This window comes from Pteronotus mesoamericanus, unplaced genomic scaffold, assembly GCF_021234165.1.
Source record: "Pteronotus mesoamericanus isolate MK-2021 breed Mesoamerican mustached bat unplaced genomic scaffold, CSHL_Meso_final contig_105, whole genome shotgun sequence".
NCBI lineage: Eukaryota > Metazoa > Chordata > Mammalia > Chiroptera > Mormoopidae > Pteronotus > Pteronotus mesoamericanus.
The window spans coordinates 3,488,485-3,512,876 of record NW_026555006.1 but is presented as its reverse complement, the minus strand read 5'-3'; the positions used below and the strand labels follow the sequence as shown (position 1 = coordinate 3,512,876).

The window sequence follows — 24,392 nt, the reverse complement described above, 5'->3', positions numbered from 1 at the left end:
AAGCTTCTCCTGCCCCTCCATCTGTTTAATAAGCCCTGTCAAATCTATCTTACACACTTTTCTTCAAAGCATGTCTTTTTTTCTGCTGTTGCCATTGTTCAGGTTCTTTACTGGGTCATTAAATTCATTTCCTCAGTAGCACTCTACATTCCATGCTACTTCTTCGCATATAAATAATCACCTTGAACTAATACTAAGGTAATAGCTCCTGAATTTGTCCCCTTTTTCCATCCTTATATTCTTTTACCATGTAGATGAAGACCTTCTTAAGTTGTCTTATACAGAACTTCACAATCTTATCTTCACATTATATCACCATTCAGGACACCTAGTGATTCTTTTCAATGTAATTGAGCTTTCCATTGCATGCTCGCCTTTGTACATGCTGTTACCTGTGTATAGAATCACCCTCTCCCCGCTACTCATACTTCAAATTCCTGCGCTAACAACACTTCCATTCTGGTTCCTAAACTCCCTTCCTGGTTCCAGAACACTCTTACACATTCATGTATAGGTGAACCTGAGCATTCAAACACTGATACTCCTAAACTGTCTTTCAGATGAGATGGTAAGTCTGTTCATCAGCTGACCAAGGAACCCTTTGAACTGTGGTATGAATTGAATGGCACTCCCTGGCCTACAAGCATTCCAGATCTGATGATGCAAGGATCATCTTTTTGTATACCATTTGTGTATTCGTTTTATTATTTTATTGAAGTGGTTTTTGAATTGTATTCTTAGGTACTTTGGGCACTTGGGTAGAGATTGACATCTTAAGGCTTTTGGTCTTTCAATGGTCTTTTACACCAGCATTTCACCCCTAATTTGTTATATGTTGGGTTTTGAGTAAAATTTTGCATGAGGAAGAGAGTTCTGATGTCAAGAGTAGTTTTTAAAAATCTTCTTTTATTTCTTCTACCTGATTCTTCATAATCTATGTGGCTGTCTTTATTCACTCCCATTGTCCTTCCCAAAAGAAACAAAACCAGATTTTTTGATATCAAGGACATTTTAATCCTATTTGTCTTTATCCTTCAAATAGCTATTGAATGATTGCAAATATATTAATAAGTTATTGGATAGCATTTAATTTCTAATTATTTATTTATTTTAGTTATCAAGTGGGAATCCTGTGTATGAAAAATACTATAGACAGGTAAGATTTTTGTTTGTCTTCCTAGATTGAACATAAAATGTGTTTGCAACCCTTGATTGTATACATGCAGATTACCAGTCAGCCGGATAAATTGGACATGTCTTGTTTTTAATTTTTTATGCTTTAGCCTCCTGCTTTGAGTACTTAATACTTTTGACAAGCTCTCAGAAAATGAAGGAAAGATAATTAAGCCTAAATACTTAATTATCTCAAATATTTATGTATCTTAAAAATCCATATAACATTAGATGTGTTCATCTAAAAATAAACTAAATGGAAATTACTTTGTTTTTAAGACTTGTTAAATGTTAATATTTAAAAGTTAGAACTATGACTCTCATATACATGTAAAATGGACATGTGTCAAGGATTTTATTAAACTCATTAATTACTGGGAGACCCAGTAAGATGTAAAAATGAGAATATGAGTTATAGAGATTTATATTGTACAGACAAAATTCTCATTTCATTAGTATGAATTTAACTACTATCCCAGCAGAGTGTAAAATAGCCTAGTTGATTGAAAGTCAATCAAGAGTGCACATCGTAGATTTGATAATTTCCTGAGGGTGTAAACAGTCTCATTTGCCTATCTCCAAATATTAGATAGTTTTTCCTAATAATCTTCTCACCTTGTGTGCCTGATAACAGAAAAAGCTGGTGTCATTTTCTGTGACCTGGCTATCTCCATAGTGTGACTTGCAGATTGAGAGTCATATAGTCACTATTTAACAAATTCTGTGGCTAAAGAATTAATCTCTGCCTAAAATGTTTAAAACATCTCAGATTGACCTTTATTTGTTCCTGTATTTTGAGGCTAAGATCCAAACCTTAGAAATTCTCCTTGCATATTTCACCCGCTGCACCTATGAGTTTGAGAGAATAGATCTCATCTTGAGGTTTCCCAGATCTGCTAAGGTTCCTAGTCTGCTAAGTGACCTTGCTTTAACTGTCTGAGAGACTGGGAATTTACAAACCAGGTTGCAGGCTGGTTTTCTCTGGTAGGCTACTTCTTGTTCCTTAATAGTGGCTTGTTCTATCTGAATAAAAGAGAATAATTCTCAAGTATTACCTTGTTTTGCACAACTGATTTTCTCAATTATATCCTGATAAAAAAGGAGACCAAATTTTTATTTAATCTATGTAATAATTACTATATTGCCATAAAAAGTAAGGACATTCAGTTAAAGGATTTGATTTTGAATTCTAAAGAGTCAGGGAGAGTCAGATATCATTGAAAACTATTTCATTCACTTAGAAACACAGTCTACTAAATTGAGGGTCAGAGATAGTGTAAGAAAAACAGCCTTTTCATGTATCCATTACTGAACAGAATATTAAAAATAATACCAATAATATTCCAAGTAAATAACCATAATTACATTTCCCTCAATAGTTCATTCAGTCCTGTGTAATTCTTGTTTTGCATCTTGGGTCAGGAGTCTGCTTTCACAAAATACGAGGTCTGTCCAGAAGGTATCCAGCCACATAATACGAAAAATAGAGACATTTATTGAAGAAGATACAAGATACATTGTATATAGGACAATGACACCTCAGTCCCCTTCAAACTAGGCACGTTGGGACCTCACACTGTTCTCCCATTTGCCATCAGCCACCTTGTCTTATTTTCCTGAATCTTACTGAGTGTCTGAAATCTTTTCTCTTTCAAAGGTGATTTTAGTTTTGGGAAAAGCCAGAAGTCACAGGGTGCCAACTCTGGGCTATAGGGGGGCTGAGACACCTGAGTAATTTGATGTTTCACCAAAAACCTCTGCACAAGACATGATGCATGAGTGGGTATGTTGTCATGATGAAGCTGCCAATCACTAGTTGCCCGTAGCTGCTGCCTTCTGAAATATCCAAATGGTTTATGTGGAGGAATATTTAAGGTTGACACAAAATTTGATGCAGATGCATTGCTCTACTCAGTCATTTTGAGTGCCACCACCACACGGTACACATGTTCACTCTACAGCTCTACTGTCCCCACTGACTAGTACAGTGAAGTTGTTCAGGCATGTGCACTCTCCTTGGCTGCCAGGTTACATTGATATTACACAAATGTTCTTGTTATATTAACAATGACTGGACTTTTTCTGGACAGACCTGTTATCTCTATTTCTGGATTGCAGAGAGTCCTGGAAATATCTGACAGTTCACTATACAGTCTGAAGGTTGCTAAAGTGATGTAGGTCAAAAGTCTTTACCCCAAAGTCTTTATTTTGAAGTGTTAACAATACAGAGTACAGGGTATAGTCATTTAGATGAGGCTCTAAGAGTGTTGAAGACATAATTGTAGCTGGTAGCTTATAGCAGAGCCTTTAGATAAGCATAAGAATACAACAGAAACTACCTGTAGATGACAGTGACTAAATGGCTATGTTATTTATTTTAATAGCCAAAAGAATGGAAGATAGTAAAATTCTTAATTGGAATACAGTGCATAAATATATTTTTTAAAGATTTTATGTATCTATTTTTAGAGTGAGAGAAACATCGGTGGGTTGCCTCTCTCATGCCCCCAACTGGGGACCTCGCCGGGAATCGAACCCACAACCTTTCATTCCTCAGGCCAGCACTCAGTCTACTGAGACACAGCAGCCAGGGCTGGTACATAAATATTTCATAAGAGTTTGATTAATGTTTCCCCTGAGTGCCTCTATATTTAGAATATCCTGGGGTAGGTATTCTCCAGCAACATAACCCCCTCCCCACCATCCCTGGTCAGGAAGTGGGGAAAGAAGGAGTTCTGGAAAATTCTAGAGGCAGGTTTCCAACCCTTTTTGTACTTCCTTGTTACCCCAAATTTGGATTGGGCAATTCTTCCATTTTTGCTGAGTGCCAGATTTATCCTATGTTCTAGTGCTTGGAAAAAAAGGATTTCTCTTTTGCTTCCTGGATGGGATTGGCCTGTCTGGAATGTTTTGTATGTGTTTACAACAAACTTAGTCTTTAACTAAACCGGAAAAATAGCTAGCTTACAAATACCCTAGTATCATGTTATCTTTCCCATAACTTTAAAAAACTTTCATTTTTACAAATAGAACTTTACTTTAGGAAATTTTACAGAAGTGTGTGTCACTTTTTTTCTTTTGAACTGTTTTCTGTTCTTGGTGACCTCATTCTGTCTTAAAGGGAAGTCCCTCTAGGTTAAAATGATGTGTTACTCTTGATGTGCTTTAGGCGCTTAACAATTTTTAAAATGTATAAGTTTATTATGGAATCACTGCTGGTTTTAGAGCTGCTTTGATTTTTTTTTAAATAGAGTGTTGCAGTTTCTAACAGTAAGTATAAAAAGCAGAAGTTAATGATTTAAAGGTGTTGAAAAAACAGGTAACATATGCAGCTATTCCCATTTGTCAAAAGACCTCCCCAGGAAATGCTGCCCTTTTCCTCCTATTACCATTAAGCTTATTGGAATTTAAAAGGCAACTTTAGAAGACTTGGAGTTAGGAGATAATGTGTTAATGTTATGACTCCGCTAATTTGCTGTGCTTCCTCGAGCTTCAGTTCTCTCATTTGTATAATGGACATGATAAAAAACACTTTGTAAATTGCCAATACTGTCTAGATGGTAACTCTATTTATATGGCTCTCCATATATTCCTTGGCCTTGGTTTAGTCAAAGGATTCCCACTCCTTTTTGAAAAAGCTAGTTCCCAAATCACAGGAAGGAAGGCAAATAATTTTGTGCTTGTTGTCAGCTTACTATTTGTATTCTTTCAGGTTGATACTGGCAATACTGGAAGGGTATTGGCTTCTGATGCTGCTGTTTTCCTGAAAAAATCAGGGCTCCCAGACTTGATACTTGGAAAGGTAGTATTTGTTTATTATGACTAGATTATAATGAATATTTAGTAGAGTAGATACATTGGATGCAAATTCACAAAGATACCATCGACAAACTTGGAAGTTAGAACTGAGTAATAGGGGCAGTTACAGTAATGTGATGCAGGGAATTTGAAAAGTAAGGTGTTTTCAGATGTTTAGAAAACAAATTACATTTTAGTAGGATAAATGAGGAAGCAGTAGTACATTTGGGCATTGTGGGGAGAAAGAGTGCAGGCTGGGAGCCTTGCCACCCACTCAGAGGTGGCTCTATCTCTACTTCCTCTAGTATAACTGTCTCTAACTGTGTTTTATATGTAGTGAATAGAGTGGGGGATGAGAGGCTTAAGAAAAAGCACAAAGAACTGGAAAGTCCCTCTGCTGGCTTGATCTCATGGCGAGTCCTTATACATGATGTGTATTCAAAAACCTTTAAAATTTTCATTAATAATTTAATTATTCACAAATAAACATTAACTATTTCAACTTGCCCATAAGGAAGAATATCATCTTAGTAAAGATCTAAAATCAAGGTAGTATGTTTTAATAAAAATAGCATTAGACTTGGTATTAGAGCCTGGTTTAATGAAAAAGGCATTGGATTGGAAATTAGGACCTGGGTATCAGTTCTTTCCCTGATGCCCTAAATGTTCTTGACTTGACTTTACAGTTAACTTTACTGGGTGTTAGTGACTTTAGTGTCTTTGTGTAGTGTTGCACTAAATGATCTTTAAGGTTTCTTTCCACTTTTAATTCTATGATTCTTTTTAAAAAAATAATGTAAAAAAAATCCTCACTGGAAGACATTTTCATTGCTTTTGGTGGTGGGGGGAGTTGGGGGGAGGGAGAGAAGCATTGATGTGAGAGAGAAGCATTGATTGTTTTGCCTTATGTACCTGCCCCAACTGAGGATGGAATCCACAACCTAGGTATGTGCCCTGACCGAGAATCAAACCTGCAACCTCAGCATACCAGACAACACTCCAACCAACTTAGCCACACTGGCCATGGCTTAATTCTATGATTCTTAAATCTAATACCAAAGATCACTAAGTTGTAAATTGCAAGGATTTAATTTATCTTTAAGATGAAGTTGTTTAAAATATAGGTTGATACTTTTTTTTTTTTTTTCAGATTTGGGATTTAGCTGACACAGATGGCAAAGGTATCCTAAACAAACAGGTAAGATTTAAAGATTCATATGAAAAAATTTGAGTGATTCAGAATAAAAAAAGTCAGCAGTTTTTTGTGTTTATTTTTTTATCCTTATCCGAGGACATTTTTCCATTGCTTTTAGAGAGAGAGAGACAGACAGACAGACAGACAAACAGACATCAATGTAACAGAGAGGCATCAGTTGGTTGCCTATCAGATACCCTGACCAGGGACTGAACCCACAACCTAGGCATGTGCCTGGATCGAACCCTCAGCCTTTTGGTGTACAGGATGATGCCTCAACCCATGGAGCCACACTGGCCAGGGCTTTGTACTTTTAAACTAAGAATTTCTTTTTACCAACATTAGAGTTTTGCAAGGGCAAGTGTCATGACAATGAAAAAATTTCTAATCAGTAGTCATTAAAGTAACTAATTCCCATTGGCTAGTGTTAGTTCAGCGACATTGTTCTGCTGGAGGGTCTTAGTCTGTTTGGGCTGCTGTAACAAAATATCACACACTGGGTAGCTTATAAACAGAAATTTATTGCTGATAGATTTAGGGGCTGGAATTCTGAGATCAGGGCACCAACATGGTCAGGTGAGGTCTCTCTGCCTGATTGCAGACTTCTTGTTGTATCTGCACATGCCAAAATGTGCATCTCTCTTGAACCCTCTTTTATAAGGCATTAATCCCATTAATGACTCCCCTGATGGCTAAACACCTCCCAAAGGCCCTACCTCCTAGTACCATCATCTTTGGGGGTTAGGATTTGAACATAAGAATTTTGAGGGACACATCAAATAATAGCATGGATTTTTTTTTCAGTCATTCAGAGAGATTTTATTCTTTATAGCTTACTAATTAAATTTCTTACATGTACAGGGTTTATAAAGAAACAAGAGTTTTATTAGTTAAGTGTTAAGATGGTATTGCCTTATACATTTGAAAGGAGATTCTTGGCTAATCAAACCTGAATATTCTGGTTCAGGTCTTACCTCTGACATAAACAAAAACAAACAAACAAAAAAAGTTTATAAGCTAGATATAAATCCTAGACTAGAAGTACATAGAAGTAGTTCTGGGTGTGTTGGACACCATCGGTGTTCTTTTAAGTCCTGTTTGTTGAGGATGGATTTTAGAGTTCTACAGAGTTGGATTCAGAGCTTGCTACAGGCTGATAGGTTGGTTGACTACAGCACTCAAAGCTAATTCTCCTTAACATGGGGACTGCTGAAGTAGTATGAAACTCAGAAAGAGGATGGGAAAAATTTTGATGAGGTGGTCAGAAGATGCAGTCTCTTCATTAGGATTATAGGGCTAGATTGTATTGTAGTCCCCATTGGGGCTCTGGGCAAAAGGGCCAGTTTGGTGCATTGGAGACATAGGAACACCAAATTCATGAGCACCCAGAGTCTGCAAATATTTGTTGAATACCTATTTTGAGCCAGGCTTTGAAAATACAGAGGTGAATGTGGTTCCTATATTCATGAGTTGACCATTTAATAAATTCTGCACGGATATTTATGGACTTTGGACGTTGAGTTTAAGTTGCCTTTGTTACAGCTAGGTGGCTGGATTTATGAGTTGTAGTTAAACTTTGATGTTTGCATTGGGGGAATAGATTTTTGAATTAATGTATGAAGGAAAGAAAATAAACTATACTTACTGAGTTTCTTTGTGCCAGGAATGACAGTAGGTGCTTTCTTCCTACAGTATGGTTTTTATTTTGGTCCCATAATATATTGCAAGGTAGCTATTAGCACCCCTCCCCTTTTATGGAGGAATTGTATTTAACTTGCCCATGGCCTCACAACTTTAAGTAGCAGAACTAGAATTTTTTGCAGGATTATTTTACTTCAGAACCCACCCGTACTTTGGGAATGTACCAGATTACCTGAGTAACTGAATCTCATATAGAATGAGAAGAGAAAGAAGGTTAATATTGGAATACCAGAACTTAAAGGTTAGAGGATTTAAAGGTTGACTTCCACAAAGTGACTTGAAAGGTCAGGAGCACAGGGAGAGCTTTAAGAAGCCATGTTGGCAGAGGACAGGGAAGCCTCAGGGAAGATTGTGCTTTCCAGGCTGTTGAAAGAAACAAGTAGGAGGAGGCTTTTTTCCTTTTTTTTTTTTAAAGAGCATTTGGTAGTTAGGATGTTATTTGTGACATAGTAGTTTCTCTAGCTAATGGTGGGAGTTGGAGTCAGTTGCATAGAAGCTTGTGGAATGAATGAAAAGAGAAGGGGAGATACTGAAATAAATATCTCAGTCGTTTTTTCAAGAAATTTATGAGTGAAGGCAAGGTATTGTATATACCAGACAACCTGCACGTTTCTAAGAACAGGTTAGGAATTGGGTGAGAAAGGTGTCGGTGAGACCAGGAGGCGTGAGGAAAGTAGTGAAGGATTGATTGTATTAATAACTGTACTAGAGAGTATTGACAAGCTGTAAAGTTATACAAGTGGAATAAAAGTCTTTTATGTCTTTTCCCAGACCTGACTTTAACTAAAAACAGCTGAAAACTAGTTGCTTCAGCATGTTTGCATTAATTTATTACATTCTGGACTGAGACGTCAAATAGCAAAAATCCAAGGAACTTTGGGAGAGATTTATAAGTGTTTTGAAGTCAAGCAGTTATATAATTGTTTTTAGATGCTGTACAGTTATTTTCTGAAGCTTCTCTGGAATAGCAGTGATTGAGGCACTTGAATTACTTTATAATCTTAAATCCAGAGATGACTTTTGATAACATTTCTGTATTATTTTCTTCTGAGCTTTTTTTTTTCCAGATTCTTTTCCCTCAATTGATAAAAAGCATTTCTTAACACCATTAAATATTTTTTGAAGCATGTTTATTAATTTTGTTTAATTTCCACCATCTGTATGTATCACCATTTAAATATTTTTCCATTTATATTAACACTTTTTTTTTTTTTTTGCTATTTATAATGTTGGGACCATCTCCTCAATTTTAAAGCAAGTGTTATTCAAGCAAATGTGCTGTTACATTTGTTGTTACATAAAAACCTTGGAGTAATTGTGAATTGTTGTATTTTCAGATTTTAAGTATGTCTGTAGATGGATGGGTGGATGGGTGCATGGATAGGTAGAGATGCTCTTACAGTCCTACTCTTCTTCCTCAGGAATTCTTTGTTGCTTTGCGTCTTGTGGCATGTGCCCAGAATGGATTGGAGGTTTCACTGAGTAGCTTGAACCTGGCTGTTCCTCCACCAAGATTTGTAAGAAATGCTTTTAAATTTAAATTGTATTTTTAAGATTGCTGTATTAAAAAATTTCCCCCAACTTCTATCACCCAGCTATTTTTCTTTCATAATGACTACTACTGTTAATTAGTTTCTTGTGTGTCCTTCCAGAGTTGTTCTATGTGTACATAAAGAAATAATACCTATATTCTTATTTTATATTAATTATAGCATACTGTACACATGATTATATACCTTATTTTAATAACAATGTATTTTGGAGATCTTTCTGTACGATTATGTAAAAGCTTCCTCATTCATTTTTATGGCTGCTTTCTATTAATATTTCCTTGCTTCTATTGACCATAATTTATTTAACTTCCTATTGATAGGCTTCTAGCTTGTTTCTAATATTTAAAAAAAAATTTTTTTTAAGTCATTACCCGAGGATATTTATATACATTGATTTCAGAGAGAGAGGAAGGGGGCGGGAGGAGAGAAAAAGGGAAAGGGAAAGAGAAAGAAAGAAACGCTGATGATAAATGAGAGAAACATTTATCAATTGATCAGTTGCCTCCTGAATGTGCCCCAACTAGGGACTGAACCCACATTGTAGGTATGTGTCCTCACTGGAAATCAGGCTCACAGCCTTTCAGTTCAGGACCATGTTCCAACCAACTGAGCCACACCAGCCAGGGTGCTTGTTTCTAATCTTTTATTTTAAAAAATGCTGCAGAGCTTAATAACCTTGAATGTACAGTGGAGCCTCGATTCTTAAAAATTTGTTCTGGAAAACTTTGAGAAGCAGTTTGTTCAAAAACCAAATCTTTGTCATCTGAGAGATGCGTGACTGATCATTTAGGTATCAGCATGAAAGGGTTTTTGAGTAGAGAATCAACACTTGAAGTTTTTTCAGACAACCAAGACATTTTTTCTGTGAACAACCTAGTTGAGAACCAAATTATTTGAGAACTGAAGTTTGACTGTTTATCATTTTGCGTGTGCAGAAATGTACTTATATGGATAAATGATCAGAAATGGAATAGCTGTTTTAAAAGTCTGCACATTTGTAATTTTCGCATAATATCAACGTGTCTTCTTACTGGTTGCACTAGTTCACACTCCCATCAGCAAGTGGTTGAGTGCATTTTTGCTAACATACTGTTGTTAAACTTTTGGATCCTTTTCACTTTGATAAGTGACAAATGGAGTGTAAATGTAGTTTTAATTTGTCGATTTGGTTTTATAGAATGAGGTTGAATAGTTTTTCCCATGTTTATCATCATCAATTTACATGACCTTTATGTGAAATGTCTATTTTATAGTCTTTGCTTATGTTTCATGGGTTTTGGTCTTTTTCTTATTCATTCTAGAGGCTCTTTATATATTAGGAAAAGAGCTCTTTGTCTATATGAGTTGCAGGTATTTTTCCCAGTTTGTCATTTGTCTTTGTTTATGGTGATTTTTTTTATAGAGAGGTTATTGTTTTCTATTCATATGAGTTATTAGGATTTAAATTACTTTATGATTTCTTTTTTCACATTTATGTCAGTCCTGATGTAAGGTATGAGTACAGATTCAAGTTTATGTTTTTTAAAGATGACTATCATACAGATCTATTGCAGTTTATTGATAATCATCTTTTCCTTACTGATTTGAAATACTGTTTCAATCATATGCTAAATTCTCATATGTATTTTGTTTTTCTTTCTGGATTTTTCTGTTCATTGATTTATCTGTTTATCCATATGCTGACCTCACGTTGTTTTGATGATCATATTTGGTAATTTGTTTTTATATCTGATAGGGTTAGGCCTCTCTGCCGCTGTTCCCTTTTTTCAGAAGTTTTATGGCTTTTCTTGCTTGTTTTTAAATTTGACATTTTAAAAGGATTTGATCTGAATATTATAAATTTAACTTCAGTTTTGAGAATTTCTGCACTTCTAAGTTTAGACTTGGAGTCATGGAGTCAGAGGGATAATTTAGAGATTTGTTGCCTAACTATATTATAATATTTGTTCAAATATATTCCTCTGTCTCTACAAGCAGATAAGCATAATTACTTGGACATCCTGTTGATAGGTTCATGCACTTGTAACTTATAAATCTTAAATTCAGTTCTTGTCCCAGTCTGCTTTCCTTAGAGTGTTGGGAAGAAATCATTGGTTAACAGGGCAGTAAATACTTTCGTTACATTCAGATATCTTTATCTTAATCTCAGTTGTAATAGGTTTCTTCTGTAATACTTAAGTTTTATTTAGTGCCCCATTGTCATTTGTGCAGCTCACTCAGTTTTTGTTTTATTTGTACTTAGATGATTTAATAAAATTAATATAAAATAGTTAATGTAAAATAGAATGTTCATTGAGATCCAACCTTTTGTATGAATATGTTTAAATCCAAAGACCTCATTTTCTTCAGCTTTTATTGATATGAGGATGTTAGCCCTTCATATGCTGTATTTTCCTTTTTAGCATGATACCAATAGTCCCTTGCTTATCAGTGGAACCTCTGCAACTGAGCTCCCATGGGCTGTAAAAGTAAGTAAACTTTTTAAATATTTTCTCCTTACCCCTGCTTTTCTTCCACAAAATCCTCTCTCACTACTTTCAAAATATACTGAAATCTGAATTAGATGTTCATAGTTTTACTTTTTGGGTAATAGTGGTACTAGAAATCTTTGGAGGGATCTTACAGCATTGTCAATCATTTTGTGACAATTAGTATTGGCTTACTCTCATTTTTGTTACAGTGGTGATGTCAAAATCCTGTATTTACTAAAATATTGATGAATATTTTACCCCACTGGTATTACGTCTTGCTTAAAAATTCTGGTTAAATAGGTACTCTTTTTAGAGCTACAAAACAAACAATTCTTTATGAAATCTTTGTCTGAAATGGGTCTTTTGCTTTATAGATGTTTGGAGACATCACACTGGTTATAGTTAGCGTCAGATTTTTAAAAGTGTAATTTAAAAATACTTTTCAAATATAGCAGATCAAATGACCTTCAGTAAATGTGTACAGTTTTGTCAGTAAGCTGTTTTGGTTTGTATGTCTATGAAAGCTGTGTCCTCTTAACTAATTTTAAAAAGTGTTGGGTTTTGGACTTGACAAATTATGAACAGTAGATTTTTATGTTGTACAAGTAATTTTCCAGGATTTTGGACATTCTTGTTATTGATAAGAAATCTTGCTTTGGGAAAAATGGAGGAAACTTGATTTTTGCCTGTGGTAGTGATTTTCTTTTTCAAAGTTGAGTTTGAAATGTTAGTCTCACCATGTTTAGAAAGTCATGGAACGTCACTAAACTAGCTGTGTGTTTTATGAAACTTACTTCCTTGTTGTGGATCGGTTTCAATGAGAGGGCTGGACTCTCCCTTTGAGAAGGGCTCTTCTCAAAGTCCTTCTACCACTGGATTCTTTTGACTCTAAACTGACAGAAGAAAAGCAAATATGTGTTCAAGCTACAAAAGAAATGGAGGGGATACCGAAATCTTGGGTGGAGGAACTTAAATTATCATTTACTGTAATATTTTGATAAAAGTGAAAATTTTTTAAATGATAAGTTAAAATTTATGTCATCTATTCTTTGAGGGCTTGATTTTTATAATTACAGTTAAATCCTTTTCACTGAAGTTTTAATTTGCGATTTTTTTTTATATTATAGTCTGAAGATAAGGCCAAATATGATGCAATTTTTGACAGTTTAAGCCCAGTAAATGGATTTCTGTCTGGTGATAAAGTGAAACCAGTGTTGCTCAACTCTAAGTTACCTGTGGATATCCTTGGAAGAGTAAGATATTATTAAATTCTAACTGTAATTTTTATGTATTTTAATTCTGTATCTACCAGAAGGACTTATAGCTCATTGTTAAAAAATGTACAGATCTTATTTTGAAGTTGTATTACAGAATTTTGGGTGTTCTGACTTAATATATAAAATCATTGTCAATTTATTTCTTTGTTTGGATTATTCCCTCTAAAGTATGAGTGTTTGAAATTAATTATATCTATAAACCCCTTAAGGAGGTCCTTTTTTCTTTGTGTTGTACATTCTGACCTCTCAAATCCAATTCCTTGACCTAATTTCCAGAGATCATCGGGAATTTACATTTGCTACCACCGATTCCATGGTTGTGTCATGGGGCCTTCTCATAAGGAATAGTTTCATCCCTGAAATCACCAATTCTACTCTCTCAATAGAACTTTTGTCTTTCCAGATCTCTTTCCTAGGTACTTGGAAAACTACCTCTTTGACTTCATCAAAATTTTTAAATCTGACTCCTTTACTTCTCCCATCTTTTGAGTTTACTTTTTTTCCCCATCCGACTTTAATTTTTATGGTCCACAGTTTCATGTCAGTATCTTTAGCTCCTTTTTCCATGTTTTCTAACTGCCTGCTTGCTCAGTGAAAATCAAGCTTTGCATGAAGCTAATTATTACCTTCTCTGTGGTTGCATATTGGGTACTGAGAAAGTCGGATAAAGATTGGTATCATCATAATTGATCAGCATCTTCAGCTGAGCTTTCCTTACTGCCAGCCACTCTTGTGCTGTTTCCATAGTGATTTTTCTCTACCACTCTTCATATTCATACCTTATCTACTCTCATTAAACCTCCTGTCCTCTTTAGTCACTTGCTTAATCAGACTCTGTAGAGTCAAATCCTGGCTGCATCACTTCTTAACTGTGTGACGTTGGACAAATCATTAGAAAAGCATGTCTCAGTCTTCTGATTTTTAAATGAGTATAATTCCCAGTATATAGGGTTGTAAGGATTAAATGTGATAATGTATAAAAAGTACTTAGCATAGTGCTTGGCACAGACTCTCTGAACACTTAACTGCCATGCTGCTGCTGCTGCTAACAACTACCACTTCACCACCAGCAGCAGCATTACTACTGGATCAGTGAGTGTCGTATGGGATAGGTGCTCAGTAAATATAAATTTAAAAGCCATTTTCTAGTATTGTTTCTTACTCATCATTTTTCCAATGTGTGGTCTGTCCAGTGTGAGATTTCTAAACTATAACTATAATTGTGTTATCTTCTTCTTTTTAATATAAAACTAACCCTCTTTGTAGCTCTCCATTGTATTTAGGATAAAGTCTAAACTCCTTTCAGGGCATTTAATGGTCAAGCATTTGCTTATCTCTATTCAGGTTTCTCATCAGCTCACTTTCTCTTCCTGCCCCAAGTGAGATTTTGTTGAATGTTTATATATCTTGTTAATGTAGTTTTAATGTAGGATTTAACGTAATTTTATAGCGGGTCTAAAGCTGTGAAGTTTATTCTTGTTTTAGACCAAATCTACTAAGGCCTTTTAGATTTTATTTCTTCTTGTTAAGCCCTGGCCTGGACATTATTAGCTAGTTAATGATCTATAACACAGTATTTGCTGCATATTTCTTTTAGTGAATTAGAGATTCTGTAGTGTAGGGAAAACAGGGTTGATGGAACCACATGGAGCTGCTGCATGAATTAACTGAGATGATGTTCGTGAAAAAGCGTTGTACAATAGTTGTCTTAAGTATTGTATACATAATTGTTTTATGACTTGAGAGGAAGAAAATAGTTTCAAAAAATTTTGTAAAGGAATTTCTATTTAAAAAATTCGTGAATTATTATTTCTTTTTACAATAATGTTAATACAGCATTTAATACAATACCAATGTAATAAAAATCAGCATAATTGAAATTTCTCAGAGAAAATAATAATGTTTAGGTGAAACTTTTACCCATTTTTTTTATTTGATGTTTTTATTTGACTTAAGTTGGTTGGAGTGTAACACATGAAATGAAAGAACGTTATTTTTCTCAAAGTTTTTTTTTCTTTTTTAAGGTTTGGGAGTTGAGTGATATTGACCATGATGGAATGCTTGACAGAGATGAGTTTGCAGTGGTAAGGAACCTAGTGCTCTTAAAATCTTAAACATCTTAATGTTTTTCTCAAGTGAAAATTTCCCCTTTTAGTTCATCCTTATAGGAAAACTTATTTCCCTAAGATTGTTGGTATGATTATTTTTACCTAGAATTTGTAGGTAATCAATAAATATTTTTAAGCAAATGGATAATAGAAAATATATGTGTTTGCTCTCTTCACTTTATTTAATTTTAAGGTACATACAAATATACACTTTGGATAATGCACTGTGAAGACGCTGAATAGTATCATCATTTGTATTTCAACTTGACCAGGCATCTCTGTACCTGCTTCTCCTATGGGATAATTTTACTTTGCATATACTACCCCCAAATTTTCAAATATTTTTCATTAGAGGAAAACACGAATAATATTTTAGTTTTGTTTCATTTATGTATGCTGAGAAAGTTTTGACATCTTATTTGAAGACATGTTACCCTTAGTAATTGGATAGTTAATTTCAAATAGAGTTGTATTCATTTTTTTCGTAAAGGTTAGATAAAATTCTGCAGTGAACTCATGAATGGCAAATTTCTAACCCCCCTTTTAATCTCCTATTTGAAAAATAGCCTGTTTAAATTTTCTGTATTTATTTTGCTAAGGAATTATCCATTTCTTTGACTTTCAAACTTGTTACCACAGATTTATTTGCATTATTCTTTTCATCTCTTCTGGGTTTATGATCTGTTTTCATTCCAAATCTTATGTGGGTTTTTTTGGTCTTATTTTTTGTTTAATTGGAGTTTATCTAGTTTATTGATCATTTAACAGAAGATATCTTTTGGATTTATTTATTCTTTCTATTATGTCTTGACTTTTATTCTTTTCAACTTTTATCTTAATTCTACCTATCTAGTTTCTTTTGGTTTACTTTTTTGAAAAAAATTCTGACAATGAGTACTAAGTCCTTTTATTTTTTATCCTTAATACTGAAAGCATTAAAAGGACATTTTTCCCCGGAATACAGGTTTAGCTAGATTCTTCAGATGTTGGCATGAAATATTCTCATTTTCACTACTTTGTAGATAATTTTTAGTTTTCTTTGATCATCTATTTAGGAATGTTTCCTACTTTTAAGGTTTTACGTTTGTTTGGTTTTGTTTCCTTTGTATATATTTTTAGCTGATTAGATTATGCCTTGAGAATGTGGTTGTTAAAACCTCAGTGAAGCCCTGGCCGGGTGGCTAAGTTGGCGTGCCATTCTGTACACCAAAGGTTGTGGCTTCTATTCATGATCAGGGCACATAACTAGGTTGTGGGTCCAGTCCCTGGTCAGGGTGCATATGGGAGGCAACCAATTGATATTTCTCTTTCATTTTGATGTTTTTCTCTCTCTCTCAAATCACTGAACATATCCTCAAGTAAGGATTAAGAAAAAAATCTCTCCTTAAAAATTTTTAAGATTTTCTTTTTAAATTTATTTGTTAACTGCATTTTTTTTCCTATTGCCGTTTAGTCCTCTTATACCTCCTCCCACCAGCAATCACCACGCTGTTGTCCATATTCATGAGTCCTTTTTCCTTTTTGCTCAGTCCCTCATTCCCTAACTTCCTCTCGCCCCGCCCTTAGCTGTCATCCTGCTCTCTATGAATCTGTCTCTGTTTTTCTGGTTAGTTCAGTTTGTTCATTAGATTCCACACATGAGTGAAATCATATGGTATTTGTCTTTCTCCGACTGGCTTATTTCATTTTGCATAATGTTCTCCAGGTCCATCCATACTGTCACAAAGGATAAAATTTTCTTCTTTCTTACAGCTGAGTAGTATTCCATTGTCTACATGTCCCATAGTTGTTTTATCCACTCGTCTATTGATGGACATTTGGGCTCGAGCTGTCATTGATCCACAGCTTGTGGATTCCTCTGCTGGGCCTGTGTGTGTGCAGAAAGAACCAGGCTACACACCATGCGAGGGCTTTAACCAGCACCCCACCCAGGGGCGGGTCAGCTGAGGCCTCAGAACTCACTGAGATCTGCCTCAGTTGTTAACTAGTCAGTGATAGAGCTTCAAGCTGTACTTAGCAGCCTGGCGTAAGCTTCATGGGGTGGGGCTTTTGCTTCCCCTCAGGCTGAGGCCACTTGGAGGGAAGTAGTCTGTCTGAGAAAGATGGCTTCTGCAGTAAGGGGAGATGACTCAGCACAAGGATCTTAGCAGATATTCCTTCAGTTGTTCTCCCCTGAGAGCCACCAACCCCAGATTTTCCTCAAGCATCTCTAGTACACTCTGCGCTCCCTCTGCTGGGGCCCTGGGTAAGTGGTTGCAAATGAAATTTTGTGCATTGCCCCTTAAGAGGCTCTCTGCATCTCGAGCTGTCTCTCCTGGCAGACAGAAACCCTGTTGCTTTTCATAGCTCTGTGTTATTTGGGTTCCTTTGCTGGCTCTGATTCTGTAGGCCGGGGAGCCCAGCTTTGGGTTTAGACCCCACACTTCTCAGGAGGAACCTGCTCCCCTACTCCCACCCTGGCCTCTGAAATATCCCTCCGGAACTTCACCTGCAGCCTGGGAGAGCCCAGCCGGCCCTCTCGCAGCTCTACACTTCCTACCAGTCATGTTGTGGTGATGTCGCTTCTTCCATCTGTCCATGGTTATAAGGCTTGTCTCCAGCTAGTGTTCATTTGGCTATTCAGGATGATTTCTCCACAATTTAGTTGTAATTTCAGATCGGTCCTGGGAGGAGGTTAGTGTAGTTTCCACTTACTCCTCTGCCATCTTGGGTCTCAAGATTTTCTTTGTTGCCAAGTTCGTGACCTGTTTTTACATATGCTCTCTGGATATGCTAACATTTCTGTACAGGATATTTTAGGCTTCTGTACATCCACAATATCAATTTTATTATGTTACAGTTTCTCTTTGTCCTTTTCTCTGATATCCTGGAGTAAGCTTAGGTTTATTTTTTATATTTTTACATCAAAATCATCAAAAAATATTCTAAATGCTTCTTGGTTAAGTGTCTATCTCTAGCTATGTAAATACATTTGCTAAAACATTTCAGTTTAGACACGAGTTGCTAGACAGATATTTTTTGTGTGTGTGAATATGGTCATCATTTGATTTAGTTGCTGCATCTGTTTCAATGGCATTCTTTGGTCAAGGTAGACCTCAGTATTATAAGATAACAAACAACGTCGTTTTTTCTGTTTTCTTTTATCTTTTTTAGTAGAAAAATTGACTACAGTTTTTGTCAAAGTAGCTATTTTCAAGGCAACATGAAATTAATACTGTAGTATATTTTTAACTTTCAAAAAATGTATTGTCTATTGGTAGCAGATAGCTGACATTGCTTTTTTGCTGCTAGTGTCTACTTTTCCAGGAAATGACTGCCATCTGCAGCAAGAGGAATGCTGACCTTTAATGTTCATGTTCATCACTTCTTCTGGCCCATCGTCAGTCTGATAATGTTACATATATTGTGTATTGTGCTAGCCAGATTGGTTTTTTCTGGAGCCTTAATCTTTTGGAGATAGAAAGATTGTATGTTTTTAAAACTGAAATTGCGGGGGGAGGGGAAAGAAGAACTGAAATTGAATTCTTCGAGTTAACTAGTAAATGGGGAGAGGAGAATTGTTGGTTTGGATCAAATGGTTAAACGTGGCCTCAGAATAAACAGCATCAGCATCACCAGGGAATTTCCTAGAAATTCTCCAGCCCAACTGCAGACTTACTGATTCTAGAATTCTGGGAAGAGGGCCCAGAAATCTGTGCTTTATCAAGCTATCTAGGTAATTCTGATGCCTGCTACAATTTGGATTACCAAGGGGTTAAAGGTTAGGTTTGGGTTTTTTTCCCCAAAATCCTATGTTTATTGATTTAACAAAGAGGAAGGGAGGCAAGGGAAAAGAGGGATGGGGTGGGGAGCCGGGGGCGGGGGGGAGAGGGGGAGAGAGAGGGGGGGAGAGAGAGAGAGAGAGAGAGAAAAGAAACATCGATGTGAAAGAGAAACATGGATCATTTGGCTCCTGTTTGCACCCTGACTAGGGATCAAACCTGCAAACTGGGTATGTGCTGTGATGTGGAATTGAACCTTCAACCTTTTACTTTAGGGGATGACATTCCAACCAACTGAGCCACCCAGCCAGGGCAAATGTTGCTTTTATTTCTTGTAGAAGAGAACATAGTATTGTAACATTACATCTGTGCTCCTAATACAGCTGAATAAATCTGGAAAAAAGAGCTTTGTAGCCCGAAGATCTTGGTTTAAACCTTACTCTATCACCTCTTAAAAATAAACTGGACAAGTTACTTAACATCATTTAGCTTCAGTCTCTTCATTTGTAAAATAACATTAGTAATCTCAGAAATCATGGATTGTATTAGGTGTTCAGGAAGTATTGATTTGAAAGTCCCACAAAACTTAGAATTAAAAGCAAATTTATTTTGGGGGAGAATTGTAATTTTTAGAAGAAAAAATTAAGAAGAAATATTAAATCTTCCAGTTGCTATTGTAACCTTTCTGGGGGTTCCAAGTTGCTTTGAGTAATTTCATATGCTTGAAGATAGTTACAGAGAGTTTTCATCTTTTGAAAGTCTGGAAGGTGCCTTGAATTCAAAGTAGACGGGATATCCTGATACTGTCTGTATGTAGGTTATCTCATTTGTGCAAGTGCTTTATGCATTTAATAATTAAAAGTAATTTTAATAGGTAATACGTTCTCATGGTTCAGAATTCAATGCAGTATGAAAGAATATTCAGTGGAAAAATCTGAGTCCCATTGTTGCCCTCACTGCTCCATTTACACCTATTCCATAATGAACCACTTTTCTTAGTTTCTTTTTTGTCCTTGTAGAATTCTTAATGCAAATATAAACAAATATGAGTAATTGTTACCCCCTTACCATAGAAGATAACACAGTATACACACTGTTATATATACTGTTCAACACTGTACTTTTCTCAGGTTTAACAGTGTATTTTGAATATCTTTTCACATAAAGAGCTCCATTTTTTTTTTCCGGTCGACTTTATTAAGCTCTACTTTATATACAATGAACTGCATTTGATTTAAGTATATAATTTTACAAGTTTTGATAATTGTATATACATGTGAAAGTACCACTACAGTTAAGATATAGAATGTTCCCCTGCATTTTTTTTGTTTCATAGTATTTCATCGTATGGATGCATCATAGTTTTTTTAACCAGTCTTCTGTTGATGGGCATTTGGGTGCTGATACAAGAAATTCTGTAATTATTTGTTTTTCATACAGCATTTCCTATGTAGGCAGGTAGGTCAGGATAGATTTCCAAATGTGGGATTGCTGAGCCAAAGGGGAAATAAATTTGGTAAATATTGCCATTTTTCCCTTCATAGACTTTGTACAGTTTGAGCTCCTACTGGCAGTGTATCTGTTTGCCTCATCAAGCTAACAAAGTACGTTATGAAACTCTGGATTTTTGCCAATTAGGTGGAAAATTTTATTTTAATGTAATTTTAACTTGCCTTTTTTAATATGAGTGAAAGTGAGCGTATTTTTGTATGTGAAAGGATAAGGCATTTGTAGTATTTACTTTTCTGTAAAATATCTGTTCATATTCTGCCCAGTTTCCTATTGGATTTTTTTTTCTGATAATTCCTAGGAATTCTTTATATATTAGGGAGATTAGCTCGCTCTTTGCAAATATTTTTCCCCAGGTTGTTTGCCTTTGGCATTGCAAGAACTTTTGTTGAAGGGTATTTTTCTTTAGGTTTTAATACTCAGGATATCTTCCTAAAAGTTGCTTAGCTTTGATTTTTCTTTCTTCCTCCTTTCTTTCACCTCTCCTTCTCTTCTACTTTCTTTCCTTCCCAGCCCAATTTCTTATAAAAGGGATTTGAGACATACTGCAGATGCTTAGTTATTAAACAATATTCAGTTCTGTGGGTGGATGTTGTTAAATGATTTTAATATATATGACCCTGGTTCATCTATTTTGAAGGCCATGTTTTTGGTATACTGCGCACTGGAGAAAGAACCTGTGCCAATGTCCTTGCCTCCAGCCTTGGTGCCACCTTCTAAGAGGAAAACGGTCAGTATATCAGGCCCTATGTGGTTGATCCCCACCTCAGCATCAGCCAAGGAATCTTACCACTCCTTACCACCTGTAGGCATTTTACCTACCAAAGCACCATTAAGACAGGTATAGATTTATCAGTGTTAACTTTTTTTTTTATACAAAGTGCATGGCATTTAACAGTTGATTGCTTGATGAAGATAGAGGGAGCAATCAAAGAGATCAAGATTTAGAGCTCCCTCTGGTTGAATCTGCGTAATGTCATGTCCCAGAGAAAATAGATAATCCTTCTCCTGCATTTGGCCTTACTTAGGTCATATGATGGTTCATTGGCTTTGCCTTGATCAACCTAGAATTAAAGTTGGAGGTAGCAGATACTCCATGCTAATCTGGCATGCTCGCCCTAACTAGTTAATAGGTGTTTTTGTTTGTTTAATCGCTAGTTAACTCTTGATTCTTTGGGTTCAAATTATCCAATTTTAGGTTATCCAAGGCCTTTTTTCCCCTCCAACCTGCTTTTTGTCAGGTTGATTAAAGGAAAATAATGGTGGGCTGTGCAAATCAGCTAATTTGGCTATAGTTAACACTGCTGAATGAAACTGTAAAAATTGGAAATTGAGAATTATCTGAATATTTTGTTTATACAGACTCTCCCAACCCATATTCATGTGGTCATTCATAAGTCAAGAGTTAACTGTGTTCAAATTTACTCATTACTTAAAAAGGAAAAACTTAAAACGGGCACCTATAAATATAGTCCCACTGACCTACATGTTTTTTCTGTAATTTTCTCTTTACCACAGCATTTGGTTGAGGGTGTGATGAAAATGATACAATGTTGCTTAGATAGTAGTCAGTGTGGGGTAGAATTGCTCAGAATTTGTGGCAGATACTGTCATGGGTTAAAAGATATCACTTCAAAGTTTGTTTCATTTTGGCAGAAATGATATATATATATATATACATACACACACATTTTCTCCTGCAGTGGGTTGTATCACCTGCAGAAAAAGCTAAATATGATGAAATCTTCCTGAAAACTGATAAAGATAATGATGGATTTGTGTCTGGATTGGAAGTCCGTGAAATCTTCCTGAAGACAGGTTTACCTTCTACTTTACTAGCCCATATTTGGTAAGACTTTATTTAAACTGATTTAAAAAACAAACACAGTTTTGTGTCAAATCTAGTTTTGTGTGTTCTTATTTTTAGGTATTTGTAAATAAGAAACTTTTTGTTTCAGCATTCTTCATGGAAAAACTTAAAACTGAAGATTTCTTCTGGATAATGAACAGAAGCTTGAGAATGGGTTACCTAAAGTTTTATAAGATTAACATTGTCAGTTAATTGTTACTAGAATGTTAAAATGCAGCATCTATTTATATCAATTCGTTAAACTTACATTTTTAAGGGAGATTCCAAAATCTGAAATTTGAACTGTCTTCAAGACATATTTGTATAATTCTGTAGGGTATGTGTATACTTTTATACCTTCACATAGGAATTACATTCTTGGTCCCTAAAAAAGACAAGCCTTAGTATCTCTCGTGAATTGCACATTCAGTGAGATAATGTATGTGAAAATGCTTTAGAGTGTGCCAGCTGCAAATCCATGTGACTGTGGCAGAGGTTAGCTTGAGGTTTTCAAGGGGAAGCAACATTAGAAGTGGAACCACATAGTTGCCAAGAGAAACTTAGAAAACAACAAAGGGACAAGAACCCAAGACTGGGAAGATTATATGCATAACTAATAATAGCTGCCACTTTTGAGTACCTAGGGTAGGCATCACGCTCAGTAAAATGGCAGCTGTCATGGGTATAGCGTTATGCCCACGCTTTTTACGTACTTTGTCTTTAATTCTCACAGTAACCTTGCAAGATGAATGTCATCTCCACTTTATAGATGAAGAAACCAAGGCTTGGAGAGGTTAGAAAATTTGGCTAAGATCACAAGAATAAATAAATAGAAAAGCGGGAATTCAAGGCTGCTTTGACACTGTAACTCATAGTCTCTCTGTCGGGCTGTATTGGTTTTCAATGAAGCAAACAGATCAGGACTTCCGAAAGCTGACCTTAAAAAAAAGAAGAAGAAAATAAAATAAAACATTTGCTGTTTTTCTTCAAGTGGTTTTATAAAGCTTTCCAGATTGTTGCTCTGTCTTCATATGTGATCTCCATTTGCAGCTGTTGTTTCTCCTTTGACTTGTTGATCCTTATATCCTCCTATTCCAAGAGTTGCAGGAAGCAAGCTGACATGGAAATTTTTGCTTGTTTCAGAATTTTTTTAATGCCACTAATGAACCAAATTTGTTGTAACTTAGCTTTCATTTTCTTACATCTTTGAATGTTGAAATGTTGGGGGTAGACATTGTTGGGATTCTTTGGTTCACTATAACTCTTACTCAGTAGTGGTTGTGAAAATTGGTAAGAAAAAGTAGAAAACAAACCCAGATGAGAGGCCCCTGCTCAACACCAGGATGAACATTCTGTCTATCTGTCTGTCTGTCTCTCTCTCTGCCTTTATCTTTTTTGATCTCTCGCGTCTAACATTTGAGTGAGTTTTGGGCAAGCCACAAGTTAGTATGACTTTGTTTTGTAATTCAAGTGATCATTTTTAAAAAGCTACATAGTCATATTAGATTTTTATAGTGGTGGTGCTAGCATTTATATACTCTTCATTTTGTTTATTTGTACAGGGCATTATGTGACACAAAGGACTGTGGGAAGCTTTCAAAGGATCAGTTTGCCTTAGCTTTTCACCTAATCAATCAGAAGTTAATAAAGGGCGTCGATCCTCCTCACATTCTTACTCCTGAGATGATTCCACCATCAGACAGGGCCAGTTTACAAAAGGTAAGGCAACTTGAAAGAAAACCTTAATGCATTAACAGAAAGGAACAAGTGCTATGTCAGATGACAGACTGAATTTGGATGGAATAGTGGAAACAATGTATCTGGCTAGGAGCTGAGCAGTGTACTGTTTGTGGTTTGGTTTGTGACTATAAATATGCTGAATGCATGTATGACATCTTTGGGTTGTGCCTTGTTTACCCCATCATTCATTACACATGGCAACCACATTTCCAGTCTCAAAATTGGAAAAATGTGGTCTTCTTTTCCTCTCCTGAATT

General features: G+C 35.7%; 1 protein-coding gene across 5 annotated transcripts in view; it reads left to right on the top strand.

The window, feature by feature from the left end:
* The window catches only part of EPS15 (epidermal growth factor receptor pathway substrate 15), a 113,840-nt gene that overhangs the window by 25,979 nt on the left and 63,469 nt on the right, over positions 1-24,392 (top strand). For 3 of the 5 annotated variants that reach the window (XM_054572885.1, XM_054572884.1, XM_054572902.1), the window contains exons 2-11: positions 1,115-1,156; positions 4,886-4,975; positions 6,122-6,169; positions 9,289-9,384; positions 11,823-11,888; positions 13,019-13,144; positions 15,193-15,252; positions 21,187-21,387; positions 22,250-22,395; positions 23,958-24,114. In XM_054572885.1, coding sequence (XP_054428860.1) covers positions 1,115-1,156; positions 4,886-4,975; positions 6,122-6,169; positions 9,289-9,384; positions 11,823-11,888; positions 13,019-13,144; positions 15,193-15,252; positions 21,187-21,387; positions 22,250-22,395; positions 23,958-24,114 — 1,032 coding nt within the window. The remainder of the gene's footprint in view (positions 1-1,114; positions 1,157-4,885; positions 4,976-6,121; positions 6,170-9,288; positions 9,385-11,822; positions 11,889-13,018; positions 13,145-15,192; positions 15,253-21,186; positions 21,388-22,249; positions 22,396-23,957; positions 24,115-24,392) is intronic. The other 2 variants (XM_054572893.1, XM_054572890.1) reach the window with 1 other exon arrangement.